Source organism: Tilletiopsis washingtonensis (genome assembly GCF_003144115.1).
Source record: "Tilletiopsis washingtonensis strain MCA 4186 unplaced genomic scaffold FA09scaffold_14, whole genome shotgun sequence".
Taxonomy (NCBI): domain Eukaryota; kingdom Fungi; phylum Basidiomycota; class Exobasidiomycetes; order Entylomatales; genus Tilletiopsis; species Tilletiopsis washingtonensis.
The window spans coordinates 348,729-364,369 of record NW_020312011.1 but is presented as its reverse complement, the minus strand read 5'-3'; the positions used below and the strand labels follow the sequence as shown (position 1 = coordinate 364,369).

At 68.5% G+C, this 15,641-nt stretch overlaps 3 protein-coding genes across 3 annotated transcripts; 2 read left to right on the top strand and 1 right to left on the bottom strand.

Moving 5' to 3' along the window:
* Positions 1-601: 601 nt before the first annotated feature.
* Positions 602-8,340, top strand: FA09DRAFT_320108 (kinesin-domain-containing protein). The gene is made up of 6 exons (XM_025740967.1): positions 602-1,105; positions 1,185-2,269; positions 2,326-4,775; positions 4,831-7,837; positions 7,894-8,130; positions 8,189-8,340. Exons 1-6 carry the CDS (start codon positions 1,006-1,008, stop codon positions 8,210-8,212), a joined length of 6,903 nt encoding a protein of 2,300 aa, XP_025597416.1. The 5' UTR covers positions 602-1,005; the 3' UTR covers positions 8,213-8,340.
* Positions 8,341-8,367: 27 nt separating this feature from the next.
* On the bottom strand, positions 8,368-12,064 carry FA09DRAFT_330778 (kinase-like protein). The gene is made up of 3 exons (XM_025742743.1): positions 9,578-12,064; positions 9,276-9,510; positions 8,368-9,217 (listed from the first exon to the last, which is right to left on the bottom strand). The coding sequence occupies exons 1-3, from the start codon at positions 11,744-11,746 to the stop codon at positions 8,526-8,528; spliced, it is 3,096 nt and encodes a 1,031-aa protein (XP_025597415.1). The 5' UTR covers positions 11,747-12,064; the 3' UTR covers positions 8,368-8,525.
* A 1,425-nt stretch (positions 12,065-13,489) lies between these two features.
* On the top strand, positions 13,490-15,506 carry FA09DRAFT_330775 (phosphoglycerate mutase-like protein). The gene is made up of 6 exons (XM_025742742.1): positions 13,490-13,761; positions 13,821-14,096; positions 14,157-14,402; positions 14,468-14,913; positions 14,977-15,141; positions 15,204-15,506. Exons 1-6 carry the CDS (start codon positions 13,625-13,627, stop codon positions 15,395-15,397), a joined length of 1,464 nt encoding a protein of 487 aa, XP_025597414.1. The 5' UTR covers positions 13,490-13,624; the 3' UTR covers positions 15,398-15,506.
* The last annotated feature ends 135 nt before the right edge of the window (positions 15,507-15,641 follow it).

Below are 15,641 nucleotides of genomic sequence, written 5' to 3'. Positions count from 1 at the left end.
GCACTGTACTGGGGTTGATTGCCAGGGCTGCGGCGAGACGGCTCCGCACCCCGAAGCCCGCCCAGCCCATCGGAGAAGCGCAGGCAGCCCGATCTTCGCGATTGCGCTCGTCGTCGTCGGCGGCGGACTTGCTTGCTGGAGGCGCGAAAAGGCCGAGCGTGTGAGGAGAGCAGCGGCGCGCCCCCGGCGGGTCCATCAGCTTAGCGCCGTCTCGCAGCACAGAGGGCGCGCCGCACGCGTGTTGCTCGCGCGGCGGCCGCTGCCATCCCTTGCGTGCGCGAGAGGGGGCCTCTCAACGGCTCGCCCAGAGGATGCATCTGCCGGCTTCCATGCCGCAGCAGTCGATGCAGCAGGCCCCTTCCGAGAGGCTTGGGCGCAGAGTGCGCATGAGGCGCGCGGTGGTTTGTTCGAGGCGGCGTTCAGAGGAATAGCGAGAGGGGACAAAGGACACACGGCCGCGGAATGTGTGGGAGGCGCAGGCGCGGCGTGCGTGCGCTGCCGAAGTGCCCGCAAGGCGGCGGCGGCAAGGCAAGGCGCGCGCCGCCGCGGCCATTCGAGGTCGCGACGCGCCCTCAGCGCCGCGCATCTCTCCTCCCATCACCATCCCTCGGATCTCTCGCTGCCGCTCTCGGTCCACCCTCTCGCGCAGCGGTGCCGAGTCTCATCTCGCTGCGCTTACGCCCTCGAGCAGGCTCGACACACACCCTCCGCAGCGCTTGTGCCGCTTGAAGCTGCCCCACGCGCCGCGCACCCACGCAGCCTACGCTCGGGCCTCTCCTTCTCGCCCTAGCGCACGCGCAGCAGCAGCAGCAGCAGCCGGGCTCTGCCGCCGCTTTGCCATCGCACGTCCCACACCGCGCTGCTCTCGTCTCCGCGACCCTCACGACCCTGCCACGACTGCACTTCCATCGCGCGCCTCATCTCGCGCGTCTAGCTCGTGTCTGCGCCGCGCACCGCTCTCTCTGCTAGACAGCGCCGGGCACACGCCTGCACATCGCCGTCGTTATGTCATCGACGCCGCGCAGCCGGCTCTCCGTCGGCGGCGCCATTCTGGGCGGCGGCGAGAGCTCGTCGTCGGGCGCCACGCAGACGTCCGTGCAAGTCGGTGAGTCGTGTCGCAGGTTTGAGACGCTCAGCCGCAACGCGCGGCACCCCACACTTGTGCTCATCACGAGTCTTCGCAGCTGTGCGCATTCGCCCAGTGACTGAGCAGGACCTGCAGTCCATTCCCTCGCGGTGGCGCCGCAGCATCCTCAACCCACTCTCCGCCACGTCGCTCGCCGTCGAGCCGGGAGGCCCGCCGGGCGAGGGCGCCACGGCCGCCTCGGGGCCCTCGAAGCGCCAGGCATTCAGCTTCGACCGCGTCCTCTCGCCCGAGGACGGCCAGGCGCAGGTGTATGCCACTGTGCAGACGCTGATTCCGCGCTTTCTGGAGGGCTACAACGCCACGATCCTCGCGTACGGCCAGACGTCGAGCGGCAAGTCGTACACGATGGGCACGGCGTCGGGCGACGTCGACTTTGAGTCGCTCGTGGCCGGCCAGGCGCCGGACCCGCAGATGGGCATCATCCCGCGCGCCGTGGCGCAGATCTTTGCGCACATCAAGCAGACGCAGGCGCGCAGCGGCGCCGTGCAGTTCAGCGCGCGCGCCAGCTTCATCGAGATCTACAACGAAGAGCTGATCGACCTGCTCGCCGACACAGTCGACGGCAGCCGGCCGCACGTGCAGATCCGCGAGGACAAGGCGGGGCACATCATCTGGTCGGGCCTGCGCGAGGTGCCCGTCAAGACGGTGGCCGACGTGATGAACCACCTGCTGCAGGGCTCGAGCGTGCGCCGCACCCACGAGACGGAGATGAATGCGCAGAGCTCGCGCTCCCACGCCATCTTCTCCCTAACCCTTACGCAGCGCAAGTATGTCGGCGGCAGCACGCCGCCGCCGCCGAGCGCCATGCGGCCGATGAGCACCGTCTATGGCGGGCGCACCACGCCGACGGGCCGCACGACGCCCAGCGGGCGCTCCTCGTCCTCAGGCCTGCCGCGCCCTGCATCTGGCATCCCGACGCCGGGCCGCCAGAGCATGGCAAGCCCGACGCCTGGCTCGCGCGCCAGTACGCCGAGCATGTATGCTTCGGGCGGCCTGCGTCCGGCCTCGGTCGCGGGCCACCTGCGCGTAGCAAGTCCGCTGCCGGACGAGGCTGGCAAGGACGGCGAGTGGGTGACAATCACGAGCAAGTTCCACTTTGTGGACCTGGCTGGCTCTGAAAGAGTGAGTAGCTCGCAAAGCGGCGCACGACTGGCAGGGCTGACGCAGCTCTCCTCCAGCTCAAGCGCACAGCTGCGATGGGCGACCGTGCGAAGGAAGGCATCTCCATCAACGCCGGTCTGCACGCGCTCGGCAACGTCATCTCGGCGCTCGGCGACCCGGCCAAGGCCAAGCGCACGACGCACATTCCTTACCGCGACTCGAAGCTCACGCGCCTGCTGCAAGACAGCCTGGGCGGCAATGCACACACGCTCATGATTGCGTGCGTGTCGCCGACGGAGTACAACGTCAGCGAGACGGTCAACACGCTGCAGTACGCCAATCGCGCACGCAACATCAAGAACAAGGCCGAGCTGAACGAGGTCGAGGTGGGCTGGGACGACGTGGAGCACCTGCAGGCCGTCGTGCTCAAGCTGCGCAAGGAGCTCGCGGCGCTCAAGGCGGCGAGCAAGGGCGCGCCGGGCGGCGCCGCGGCGCTGCGTGCCATCGAGCAGAAGGACGAGCTTGAGTGGCGCGAGAAGTACACGACGCTCTCGCAGAGGCACTCGCAGCTCACTGCCGAGCTCACGAAGCTGCAGCAGCTGACCAAGGGCCAGACGTCAAACGAGATGAGCGACGACTTCCTCGCCGCCGCTGAGCCGATCATCGTCGAGTACGAGAAGACGGTCGACTCGCTCGAGGGCCAGATCAACCTGATGAAGGCGGCGCTCGCGCACTCGGAGGATCTGATCACCGAGCAGGAGGCCAGCCTGGCTGAGCAAGAGGCACGCGCTGCTGCTGCCGAGCAGGCGCTCGAGGCACGCGAAGCCACGCTGCTCGAGCTGCAGGCGCGCCTGGCCAAGCTGCACGACCGCGAGTCGTCCAACGACGGCTACGTGCGCGAGCTCGAGACGCAGCTGCAGACCATCACGACGCAGGGCGACAGCGACTCGCAGGTGCTGGCCGAGCTGCGCAAGGAGCTCGTGCGCCTGCGCCAGGGCGAGGGCCAGACGGAGCAGTACGTCAAGGAGCTCGAGGCGCGCCTGGCCAAGGCAGATGAGAGCGCGACTTCGCTCTCGGCGCAGGTCGAGCGGCTCGAGGCGGACCTGACTCGCCGGGAGGAGGCCTTTGTCGAGCTGAGCCAGCGGCAGGACACGGCGGACATGACGAAGCAGACGAAGGAGCTGTTCGAGGAGCTCGACGGGCGTGACCTCAAGCTGCTGGACCTCGAAAAGCGCCTCGATGAGCTGCGCGACGAGCGCGACGAGGCCGTGCGCGAGCGCGGCCGCCTCAACGAGTCGATGGCGGCGCACGAGCTGGAGCGTGGCGAGCTGGAGGACCGCATCCGAGAGCTGCAGACCGCCGCAGCTGCGGCAGGCGCGCTCGCACTCGGCGCGGGCGCTGGCGCTGCTGTTGCTGTTGCGCTCGACGACGACCACCCCGCCGCTTCTCGCGACGTCGACCCGGTCGCACAGGCAAGCGCAGACGCCAGCGAGGCCAAGCTTGTCGCGCTTCAGCAGGACGTCGAGGCACTGCGCGAGGCTGAGACCAAGGCGCGTGCCGAGGGCGAGGCGCTCAATGCCAAGTACCGCGAGTCGCTGGCGGAAATCCACTACCTCAACCAGCAGGTCACCGAGCTCAAGCTCTCGAACGGTGCGCCGCGCACTCCCAAGCCGAACGGCGTGGGCGAGGATGACCTCGAGGTGCTTGCGAGCTCCAGCGACGTGGGCGCCGATGACGTGCCGTCTGCGATGTCGCGCCGCGAGTCGACACAGTTCTCGCCGAGCAGCTCGCGCGCCGCACGCATGAACGGCAGCAAGCGGCCCGAGAGCTTGCTGCTGGACCGCGTCTCGCTCTCGCGGCGCTCGTCGGGCAGCTTCGTAGGCTACAACCCGCGTGACCGCACGCCGCGAGAGAACTCGGCGCTCTCGCCGCTGCATGCACCCGCTGGGGCAGATGCGTTGCCCGTGAGTGCGGCCGCAGAGTCGTCGCCCGCCTCCGGACATGTGCGCACACGCTCGCTCTCCCAGCACGACGCATTCACGGGCGGGCGCCGGCCGCTCTCGCTGGCAAGCTCCATCCTGCCCTCCGGCCTCAAGATCGCCGGCGCCAATGGCGACCTGTCCTCTCCCTCGCCACTATCGAGCGGCTACGAGCGGCAGATTGCCAGCCTCGAGAAGGAGACGATGCGCCTGCAAGAAGTGCTGCGCGAGCGCGACGAGGAGATCGCAGCGCTCGAGGCGGCAAGCAAGGCGCGCAACAACTCCGTGCCGGAGATCCGCACGATGCACACCTCCGAGTCGCACTCGACGCTTGCCTCGGACGGGACAGGGACGGATGGCGCCTCGGACTCCGATGCGCTCTATGTCCAGGCCCTTTCGCGGCAGGAGTCGCAGCAGTCGACTGCCAGCGCACCGCTCACGCCCATCACCGAGCGCGAGATCGCCAGCATCAAGCAGCTTATTGCCGAGACGCGCGAGGAGCAGACCGACGGCAGCGAAGGCATCACGCGCTTCGACGACCTGATGCGGTGAGTTGAGGTCTTGGCGTCTGCATTGCTGCACCTACTCACCACTGCCGCGCAGCTCGATGGCGCGCAAGGAGACGACGCATCGCGAGCGCATCGAGGAGCTGACGCAAGAGCTGGGCACGCAGAAGCGCGACTACGAGGCGCTGCAGCAGCTCTCGCGCGACCAGGCCGCCAACATGGCGCAGGAGATCGAGAACCTGCGCGCGCGCCTGAGCGAGAGCGACGGTCTGCTGGGCACGCCAAGAGCGGCAGGAGTAGCGCTCGGCACGGCCGGGCTCGGCGCTGCTGTCGGTGCCGCCGGCGCGATGGCTCTGCAGCAGGACAAGCCGCAGGTCCCCAACGAGGTCGATGAGCCAGTCTCCGAGGCGACCCGCGCGGCGCCTTCGAATGACGAAGCGTTCAAGGCAGAGGCGAGCCGGCTCGCTGCCGACCTCGAGCAGGCCAAGGAGCAGCTTTCTGCACGCGAGAAGGCCTTCGAGGAGCAATTGCAAGCAGCACGAGACGACCACGCCAGCATGCTCTCCGGCCGCGCCACTGAGCACGAGCAGGCTCAGGCAGAGCTTGCGCGCGCCCACACCGAAGCCGTTGCGCGTCAGGCCGCCGAGCATCAGGAGCTCGCACGCCAGACCATCGCTCAGCACGAGCAGGCCATTGCGTCGCTGCAAGAGGAACATGCCCTGGCTCTTGCATCCGCACAAGAACGCGAGGCAGCTGCGGTGGCCGCAGCGCGTGAGGCTGCCCTGCAAGATGCGCAGCGCGAGCATGCCGTTGCGCTCGAGCAGCTGCAAGGAAGTCATGCCGAAGAGCTCCAGCGCGTGCAAGCTCAAGCCGCAGAAGGGGCTCAGCAGCTGGTGTCCGATCATTCTCGCGGTCTGGACGCGCTGCGCGATGAGCACCGCTCGGCAACCGAGGCCAGCTCCTCCGCACACGCGGCAGCCCTTGCAGCGACCGTCGCGGCTGTCCACGAGGAGCACGCGCGTTCGCTCAACGAGTCTGACGCGGAGACGCGGCAACGGCACGTCGAGGCGCTTGAGGAGCACAAGCTTGCTGCCGACGAGCGTCTGGCGAAGGACCTCGCTGCGGCCAAGCTGGCGCACGACGCTGAGCTCAGCAGCTTGCAAGGCGAGCACGGCACGATCTCGGCGCACCTCGACGAGCTCAAGGCAGCGCATGCCGCTCAGCAAGAGCAGCACGCCGCTAACCTTGCAGCAGCTGTGGCTCAGCGCGAGTCTGACGTCAGCAAGCTGGCCAGCGAGCACGAGCTCGCCGTCCTCGGCCTTCAGGCACAGCACGAGCAGGCGCTGGGTGCCCAGGCCGAAGCACACGACGCGGCCCTTCGATCGCTGCGCAGCGAGCACGAGCAAATCGTTGCCGCGCTCCGCGAGGGTCACGAGAGTGCCGCTCAGGAGCAGATTGCTGCTCACGAGGCACAGCTCCAGGCTCTCCGCACGGAGCATGAGGCCAACGTGGCTCAGCTCAACGCCGACAATGACGCCGCGACTGCGTCTTTGCTGAACGTGCACGGCCTCGCGCTGACGGGCCTGCGCGAGCAGCTGGAGGCGTCGTCTGCCGCTAAGCTCTCGGACCGCTCGGACCGCAACGCGCTCCTTGCCAGCCACTCGGAAGCTCTGCGCAGCTCCGAGGAGCAGCTCTCACAAGCACGGCTCGCTCACGAGCAGGCGATCGAGTCGCTCAAGTCGGAGCACGCTACGGTTCTCGTCGCAGCGCAGTCTGCGGCGGCCGCCTCGGCTCAGGCCGACCACATTGCCGCGCTCGACGGTTTGCGTGCCGAGCATGCCACCGCCCTCGATGCCCTGCAGACCCAGCACGGCGAAGCGCTGGCAAGCGCTGAGCGGGAGGCAAGCGAGGCTCGGCAAGCCCTTGCCAGCCTGCAGGACGAGCACGCAGCACAGCTTGCGCAGGTGCGCAGCGACCATGCAGCAGCGTCGGACAGCTACATGCGCGAGCGCGCCGCGCTGCAGGAGGAGCACGCCAGTGCACAGCAGCAGGTCAAGGAGCTTATGACGGCCCACTCGCGTCGTCTGAACGCCCTGACCGAGGAGCACAGCAGCAAGCTCAAGGAGCTCGAGGACTCGCATCGCCAGCAGCACGACGAGTTGCAGCACGCGCACGCCGAGCTCGAGGATCGCCACCGCGACCTGCTCGAGCAGAACCCGCACGAGGTCGAGGTGCTGCGCACCGAGCTGGCCGAAACGAGTGATGCGCTCGTCACGCTCGAGGCTGCACTGACCGAGGCGCAGGAGGAGCGCGACCGGTTCGCCGAGGAGCTCGAGATGCTGCGTGGCCCGGATGCCGAGGGCAACGTGCACCAGGAACTCGCGGCGCTGCGCAAGAATCTCGACCAGCAGCAGGCGATCCTGGCTAATGCGCGCTCCGACCTGCTGCGCACGAAGAGCGACATCCAGGGCCTGCTGGAGGAGCGCGCTCGCCAAGACTCGCTGCTGTGCGAGGCGCAGATCAAGCTGACCATCGCCGAGACGCGCAACAATCGCTCGCGCGACAGCGGCAGCACCAACAACACGCCGCCGTCGGAGGGCTATGCCAGCGCCACGGGCGAGTTCACGCCGGCCAACGGCCGCTCGCGCTCGCCCATGCCGCGGCGAGGCTCCGACGACCAGGTCGCCTCGTCGTCTGACCACCGCGGCAGCGGCTCGCGCAACCTCAGCGTCTCGACCAACAAGCCTCCGCCGCTCACGCCGCCCCCGAACATGCCGCCGCCGCCGACGCCCGTCGCCGCAGGTGGCACGACACCGACGCAGCGGCAGACCTCGGGCGCGCGCACATCGACGTCGTCGATCCTCTCGCGGCCCGACTCGCCCGAGGGCCTGACGCGCTCTTCGTCCGTCACGTCGATCACGGCCTCGAACCCAAGCCTCAGCGGCCTGGCGCAGAGCGACATCAAGACGGCCAAGCTGCTCAGCGACCAGGCCGAGGAGATCAAGAGCCTCGCCAAGCAGCTCAACCACTGCGAGCAGGACCTGCAGGCCAACATCGACCTCGTCGCCACGCTCGAGGCGGCGCTGAACGACAGCGAGCGCAACGTGAGTCCAGCGTGCGGTGGCAGGCTCGAGCCGAAACTGACTCTCTCTGTCCCCAGCTGCGCAAGTCGCGCGTGCAGCTCTCCGAGGTGACGCGCGAGCGCGACCGCTACTCGGCACAGGCCGACGAGCTGCGCGCGCAGGTCTCCGCGGCGCAGCAGGAGGCCGACTCGGCGCGCAACAGCGTGCTGGCCGAGAAGCAGAGCTACGAGAGCCGCCTGCAGGCGGAGCGCGAGGCCAAGGAGAAGGCCCGCCGCGCCCTCGAGGCGCGCCTGGAGGAGGTGCAGAAGAAGAAGGTGCGCTTGCTCGCTGCTCTGCCCTGCGAGCTCCCTCGCTGACGCCTTCCTGTCTCAGAACTCCAAGCTCTTCTGCATGTAGTCGCCGCCGCCGTCCGATGCGCCTCTCATGTCCGGTCCCGCCTAACGCCCTTCGCATACCTACCCAAGCCTGCTGCCCCTCACACCTTTCGTCTGTGCCACGCCGTCACCTATCAATGAACTGTGCCTGATCTCCTGGGCGCGAACGACGAACGAGAGTGGGCAAGTGCATGGCATTAGGCCTGAGGCGTGCGTCGCCGGGCTGCGATAAATAAGAGGGAGGTCCGGGGGATGAGGAGTGCAAATTGAGCAGCGGAGGCGGGACCACGAGAGCTTGCGTGCGATGGCGGGGGAGAAATTGTGCCGGGCAGTGGCTAGTCATCGCGCGCCACCTGCGCCACGGCGCCCATGACCTTTGCGTTGCGTCTGAGCCACTCTCTGCCCGCCTCGCTGGTCGGATCCGGCGGCATGTCCACCGCTTCTCCTCCCGCGGACGCTTCCGCTTCGAAGCTGCCGTGCGTGAGCCAGGCGTCGTCCCAGACCTCCCAGGCGCCCGAGCGCTTCGCCGCATCGCGACGCAGCAGACGAGCGGCGATATGCCGGGCGCGCGGCGTGATGAGTCGCTGGCTGGCTGGCACGCCGGTACGCTCGGAGTCGTCGAGAGAGGCGTCGTTGGCGTTGACGGGCCAGCGCAAGTCGCCCTTTGCAATGCGCAGAAGATGCGCCTTCCTCGCGCGTGCATCACGTTCGCCGCCTTCTCGCGCCTGCACGCCAGCGACGCCGCCGCCAGCCGCGTCGTCGAGGAAGGGCAGAGCGCCAGTAAGGAGTGCATAGAGCACGACGCCAAGAGCCCACACGTCCGTCTTGCGCCCGTCGTAGCGCTTGCCGATGATGAGTTCCGGCGCCGCATACTCCTCGGAGCCGCAGCGCGTCTCGAGCTGTGGCGAGGAGGGGTCGATGAAGCGCGAAAGACCAAAGTCGGAGATCTTCAGCAGCGGTGACGCGCCCAGCATGGAGGGCCGCAGTGGAGAGGCGTTCGCGAAGAGGTCGCGCGTGAGGATGATGTCTGTGCCGGGGCCATGTCAGCGACATCCTGGCTGGCGCGCGCCTCGTCAGCCACTCACTCTCCAGCTTGATGTCTCGATGCACCAGATTGATGTTATGCATCCATCCCACCGCGCCGGCCAGCTCAGCGAACAAGCGGCGCACAAGCCATTCGCGCTCGGCCAGCTGGCGCGTGTGGTGGCGTGCCAGCAGGTCGAAGAGCTCGCCGCCGCCGACGCGCTCGAGGACGAGGTTGTGGTGCTTTGCCGTGGAGAAGGAGGCGAGAAAGCGGACGATGTTCGGATGCGAAATGTGCTGGGTGGGAGGCACGTACGCCGATCAGCTCTCCCCGCCACCTGCCTCGCGGAACAACAGCACTCACCTTGAGCACCTCGACTTCGCGCACCCAGCTGACTCGCATGCGTTCATTCGTCGCACACGGCTCTCTCTCGAGCATCTTGAGCGCCACCTCCTCTTCCTGTCCGCCTTCATTCCTCCTGCGCCTGGCCAGCACCACCTTGCTGAACGCGCCGACGCCCAGCGTGCGTTCAATCGCATACGCGCCGACCACGCCGCGCGCCAGATCCTCCTCTTCCTCGCGCTCCGCCTCGGCGCGCACAGAGGGCGCAAAGACGACGGCGTTGGAGTCTCTGCGCGCCGAGCTCGCTATCCGCTCCGCCTCGGCTTCCTGCTGCAGCTCGCGTTCGCGCGTCGAGACGGCAGCAGGTAAGAAGGAAGAGCCACTGGCGTTCTCCGAGGGGCCTTGCGCATGTCGAGACGCGCCTGCACCGGCTGTGCCGCGCCGCGTCGGCGGCGAAGAAGGCAGAAGGAAACTGTCGGAGGTACTGGGCGTGCTGCTGCTCGTCGTGCCCGCCGTGCTCTCCGTCGCAGTGCGTTGTCGCGCCGGCGCCGGCGCCGGCGTGGGCGTCGGGACGACGAGTCTCGGTCTATCCCCATCGTCGCTGCGGGGAAGCGGAAGCGCCAACGATGCGCCATCTGCGCCAGCCGAGGGCAAAGAGCTGAGCGCTTGCACCTGTTCCACCGACAACTCGCGCGTCCGACTGCTTGCGCGCGACGCCGACGCCGAGGCCGAAGGTGCAGGCGCGGGTGCGGGCGACGAGCCAAAGAAGAAGTTGCGCGTCGAGCGGCCTGCGGATGGCGCGGGCGCAGGAGTAGAAGCGAGGGAAGAAGCGGCGTCGAGTGCCTCGCGCACCGACCCGGTGCTGCTACTGGGCAGGCCATTGCGTGCGGGCGGCGGAGCAGGCGCAGGGGCCGGGCTTGGAGTCTTGCCGCTGCCGTCCGCTGCAGGAGTGCGGCGAGACCACCAGCCGCCTGTGCCTGCATTGCCCGTGCTGGACGCGAGCCAGCTGCCGCTGCTCTGGCGCGCATGCCCTGCCGCAGCAGGCGCAGGTGCCGGAGCTGGCGCTGGCGCAGGTGCGGGCGTGGGGTTGGAGGCGCCGAAGAAGAAGGCGCCGCTCGACGAGCGCGATGCACTGGCCGGCACGGGCGAACGAGGATTGCTGTCGAAGAAGGCACTCGTCTTGCTGGCGCTCTGCGGCTCGCCATCCTTGGTGGCAGCGGGTGGTTGGTTGAGCGAGTTCGTAGACGCACCACTGCTGGCGCGAGCGCGCGCCGCGAGCTGCTGCGAGGGAAGGAGGTACTTTGTCTCTTGTGCAAAAGACTCGTCGAATGGCCCAAGGCCGCCTTCGCGCCCGGTGTAGGGACTCGGCAAGGGCGTGATCGGCAGGCCTTCGAACTCATCCCAGTTTCTCCGGCTGCGCGTAGACGACGCAGAGGAGAGATCTCCCGTCGCGCACGGCGCCAAGGAGGAGCCAAAGCCGCCTGCCCAGCGAGCATAGCCGGACGTCCGACCTATGGAGCCTTGCCGCGACACCTCGACGCTGCGGCGCGGCTCCGGGTAGCCGGCGCCGACGTAGGAAGAGTCAATCGAGCCGATGGAGAGCGTCGAGCTGGAATGCCCGAGGCCTACGTGCACCGGCGAACGGCCGTAGGAGGAGCTGCCGGACGACTGGCGCGCGTGGCCATGCCCACTGCTGCTGCTGCTCGACGCAGGCATGACGATGGGCGACGACGAGCTGCCGCCGGCGCTGTTGCGCTCGAAGAAGGCGCCCGTCTTGGACGCCACGCGCGGCGTCGAGGCCAGGGCGCCCGCCGCGCCGCCGCGCTGCGTGTCGAGCGACGTGGGCGAGCCGGAGCCTGAGCCGGCGGCGGCGCGGGGCGGCAGACCGCGGCCCAGCGTGACGGGATCGGTAGCGACCTGTGGGCGCGGCCGCGTGGCAGCGGACGAGGCACCGCCCTGCGCTGCTTCATCATGCCCCTCCGGCGCGCCCATGCGCGCGCCCGCGGCGATGCGCGGCGTGACGGTGGCGGAGCTGGCGGCTGAGAGGGAGCGCGGCGAGTGTGGCTGCGACGCCAGGCCCTCTGCTGCTGCTGCGGCTCCAGATGCCGCTGTGATGGTGGCCTCCCGCCCGCGTGGACTGCCGCGCGCACTGTCTGCTGGCCCCGCGCCGGCGGAGCCAGGCGAGGGCATGGCTGGGCCAGGCAGCTAAGAGCGGCAGCGTATGCGATAGGGCAGGCAGAGCGCGAGCTGCTCCAGGCGCGGCACACACAGGCGGCGGATGCGGCGCCTGCTGCGGTGCGGCGACGAGGCACGAGCGGAGCGCGAGCTGCGCTATCTCGCCGCTCTCTCGCAGCGCAAGGGCGGCGCAGCCGAGAGCGCAGCACGGCGGCTCGCGCAAGAGAGCGCGCTGAGTCGGAGGCGCGCAAAGGATGCCGCGCTGTGTGAAGAAAAAGGGAGGCAGAGGAGGAGGTGCACGGCGGATGTGGAGATGGGAGTCGCGAGGGAGATGCGGAGCGCGAGAGCGAGAGATGCACGCGCCGCTGCGAGAGACACACGCACACAGCCCCGCGACAGGCGGCGCCTCGCTCCGCGCTCCGCGTGGCGCGTCTCACGGGAGCAGCGGCGCGGGAGCGGCCCCAGCACCAGCGCCGCCGTCCCCGCACCCGTCCACGCCTACTTGCTGCGCCGCGCACGCCGGACACTGCGCTGCGCCAGCCGGAGCCATGGCTTCGCAACACACCTCTCAGCGAGCCGAGGCGTCGGCATGCGGCGCTGCAGCGCAGCAAAACGCCTGCCGAGCGCCTCGAGCACGCGTGGCACCGCCACGCACCGCGCGCGCGCGGCAGCCGAGGCGCTCTTAGGCAGCCAGCTCGCTTCTTCCTCCTCTCGCTTGCTCCAGCCCCTGAGCAGTGCCGACCTGCTGTCCACTGTTGAAACGCAGCAGTCGGCGTCTAGATACGCACGCAGCAGAGGATTGTGAGCGTATGAGCAAGCATGGGCGAGTCGGGCGTGGGCGCAGCTCGCTGAAGGCGCGCGTCGTGGGCGGACTCTCGGGCGTGTGCCATCTCGAGTCTCGGCGTCGCCCGACTCTGAGCCACATGAGCCACCATTCTGGAGCAAGAGGACTCGGCGCTGATTGTACAGACATTGTGCGCCGAAAGCCACCAAGCTTGCGGTACGGCCCTCGTGTCCTCCCTCCGCTGCCAACGTGGCGGCGACGGCTGCCTCTGCGCCCCTCTCTCGCCTTCTCGGCTCCGCACCGCCCGCGCACCAGTAGTAACTCCCATCGGTCCGAGCACATCCTCGTCGGCGCCGCTCGGCGCCGAGCTCGCCGATCTGTTAATCCGGGGCACGTTGGTCCTTGCTAGGCATCATGCTTGCCCGTGAACGACGCGGGAACGCCAGAAAGGTGCGCGTTGGCGCGCTGGCGCGCGTAGCCAAGGCGAGCGCGCGAGGGTCCAGGCCCCTGAGAGGCCAGCTCAGGACGCCGCACCTCCGGCGGGAGCCGCGGTCGCCGCGGCGCTGCGCTGATTTTTCCGGCGCGCGGCATGGGAGCAGCCTCAGAGCCGTCGGAGCGCGAGAGAGAGACGGCGGCGTTCAGCGCCGAGATGCGCGCCTCGAGCCTCGCGTTCATGCACGGCGCGGCACGCTGCGGCGAGAAGCGAGGACGCAGCACAGCGCTCGCAGCGGCGGCGCAGCGGCGCGGGCAGCGGCAGCTCAGGCGCAGGAAAGCACAGCCGCGGCTCGCGCTCGGCTCCGCGCAGCCGCGACGAAGGCGGTCAGCAGCATGCAGCGCGCGCTCCTTCCTTTCCTTCCTCTTGCCGTCCGCGGCTTGCCTCGACGTGCCTCGACCCTCCAGCGGCGCATCTCGCTCCTCCTGCTCGGCCCGCGCACCTCGGCGTTCCACCTCTCGTCCTCATATACACACGCCTCGCCCATCTCTCTCTCTCTCTCGTCTCTCGCTTCGTCACGTCCCCTCACGCCGCACAAGTCACCCTTCTCCCTTCTCGCCTATGGCATAGCTCCCGCCCTCACGACCACCACATACCCTCAACACACACACACGCCATGGCCACCTCCTCCTCGAGCGCCTCGAGCGCCTCGCCGCTCGCCTCCTCCTCCCAAGGCCCGCTCGACTCGGCGCGCGGCCGCGCCTCGGCGTCGCTGGGCTTCGAGGCGCCGCCTGCGCATCTGGCACTCGCTCAGTACGTCTTTGCCGCTTCCTGCTTGGCTCGCTGCACCTACTGACGGCCTTTGCCCGCAGAGTGCACTACCTCGTCCGGCACGGCGAGCGCACGCCCGTGCGCACGCGCCTCACCAACTCCAACCCCGCGATCCCAGCGCGCTGGAACTTCTGCCACGCCGGTCGGCAATTCGCCACGGCCGTCTCCGACCTCACTCCGACCGAGGGCGCCCATCGACTGCCGGCTGGCCCATGGCAGAAGAAGGGCGAAGAGCAGTGGAGCGGCACGATGCGCGTGGCCAAGGGCACGGAGTCGACGAAGCGGGACACGCCGGTGCCGGGCGAGGAGGGCGAATGGTGCGTGTTGCCCTGTCCCAAGAGCCTACGACCTGGCACTGACCTTGCTTCTTTCTGCAGTCTCCTCGGCGAGCTGACCGACCTCGGCCGAGCCTCAACCTTTCAGCTCGGCGCCGCCTTGCGGGCACTCTACATTGACCAGCTCCAGCTCTTGCCCTCCAGGCTGTCGCCGCAAGATGCAGAGGCAGTCTACTTCCGCAGCACCAACATGTCGCGCACCATTGAGTCATGCCAGAGCCTGATCCGCGGCCTGCTGCCGCAGACGCGCGAAAAGGAGGATGCCTTTACGCCGACGATTCTCGTCCGGTGCGTCTGCCCTGCTCCTCTCCTGGCGTTTGCTTTCACCTCTCACGCCGCCATGCTCGCAACAGCAACGGCACCGACGAGAACCTGCTGCCCAACACGTTTGGCTGTGCCCGTCTGCGCGTGCTCGACGGGCAGTTCGCCGCGTTTGCCGCCTCCCAGCACGCCTCTCATCTCGCCACGTTTGACGCCGCAGTGGCGCCGCACTGCGACGGCACGTTGCCTCGCGTCGATGGCCACCCGCGTCTCAACGGCATCGTCGACACGATCCGCGCTGCTCAAGCACACGCGTTGCCCGTGCCGAAGGTATTCGAGAGGCCGGATGTGGTCGAGGCGTTCGAGACGGCCGTGGTGGATGAGTGGTTCACGGGATACAAGGCGCAGGATGAGGCACTGCGGAAACAGTATCGCCGCCTGGCCATGGGCAGACTGCTTGGCGACTTGCAGGGGCGCATGCAGAGCAAGGCGGAGAAGGGAGAGCAGGAGAAGCTCAAGCTGGCTCTTTACTCTGCACGTGAGTTCGCCCGTTGCCCTCTTGCAAGCGTCGGGCTGCACTGACGTGTCGCTGCTCCCCCAGACGACACAAGTCTAGCGGGTCTCCTCTCCACGCTCGATGTCTTCGAGCAGCGCTGGCCCAGCTTCACCGCCAGCGTGGGCATCGAGCTGTGGCGCGACACGCGTGCCTCTGCGCAGCCCTCGCTGCTCTCCTTCCTCGGCCTTGGCCGCTCGACGACGCAGCACTGTAAGTCTCCAGGTCCCTCTCTTTCTTGCTTCGGGCCTTGCTCACTCCATCACTTGTGCCAGACGTGCGTATGCGCTACGGCGACTCGACGCTCCGGCTGCCCGCGTGCGCAGGCAAGGGCCAGCACCTGGACGGCAAGCCGGAGTTCTGCACGCTCGAGGCGTTCGGCGAGGCGGTGGAGGCACTGCGACATGAGGGCGGCAAGACGTGGGAGGAGGAATGCGAGGAGGGCAGAGGAGCCAAGAGCTCCAAGTAGAATGCGATGTCGTCGAGCTGGTGTGTGAGGCGTGCGGTGAGATCGTTCCGGTGCTTCTGCTCGCTTGCTCTCCCCTTCTCTCTCTCTCTTTCTCCCCCCCTCCCCCCCCAATCAGCCCATTAATCACTGCTCCGCCCGCCACCGAGCACGGAAGCAGCTTCATGCCGGGCATACATCCATCTGTCTAGAAGACCTCACTTCACTTTGCTCCGTGTCTGCACTGCGTTCCTTCCGTGGCGCACGG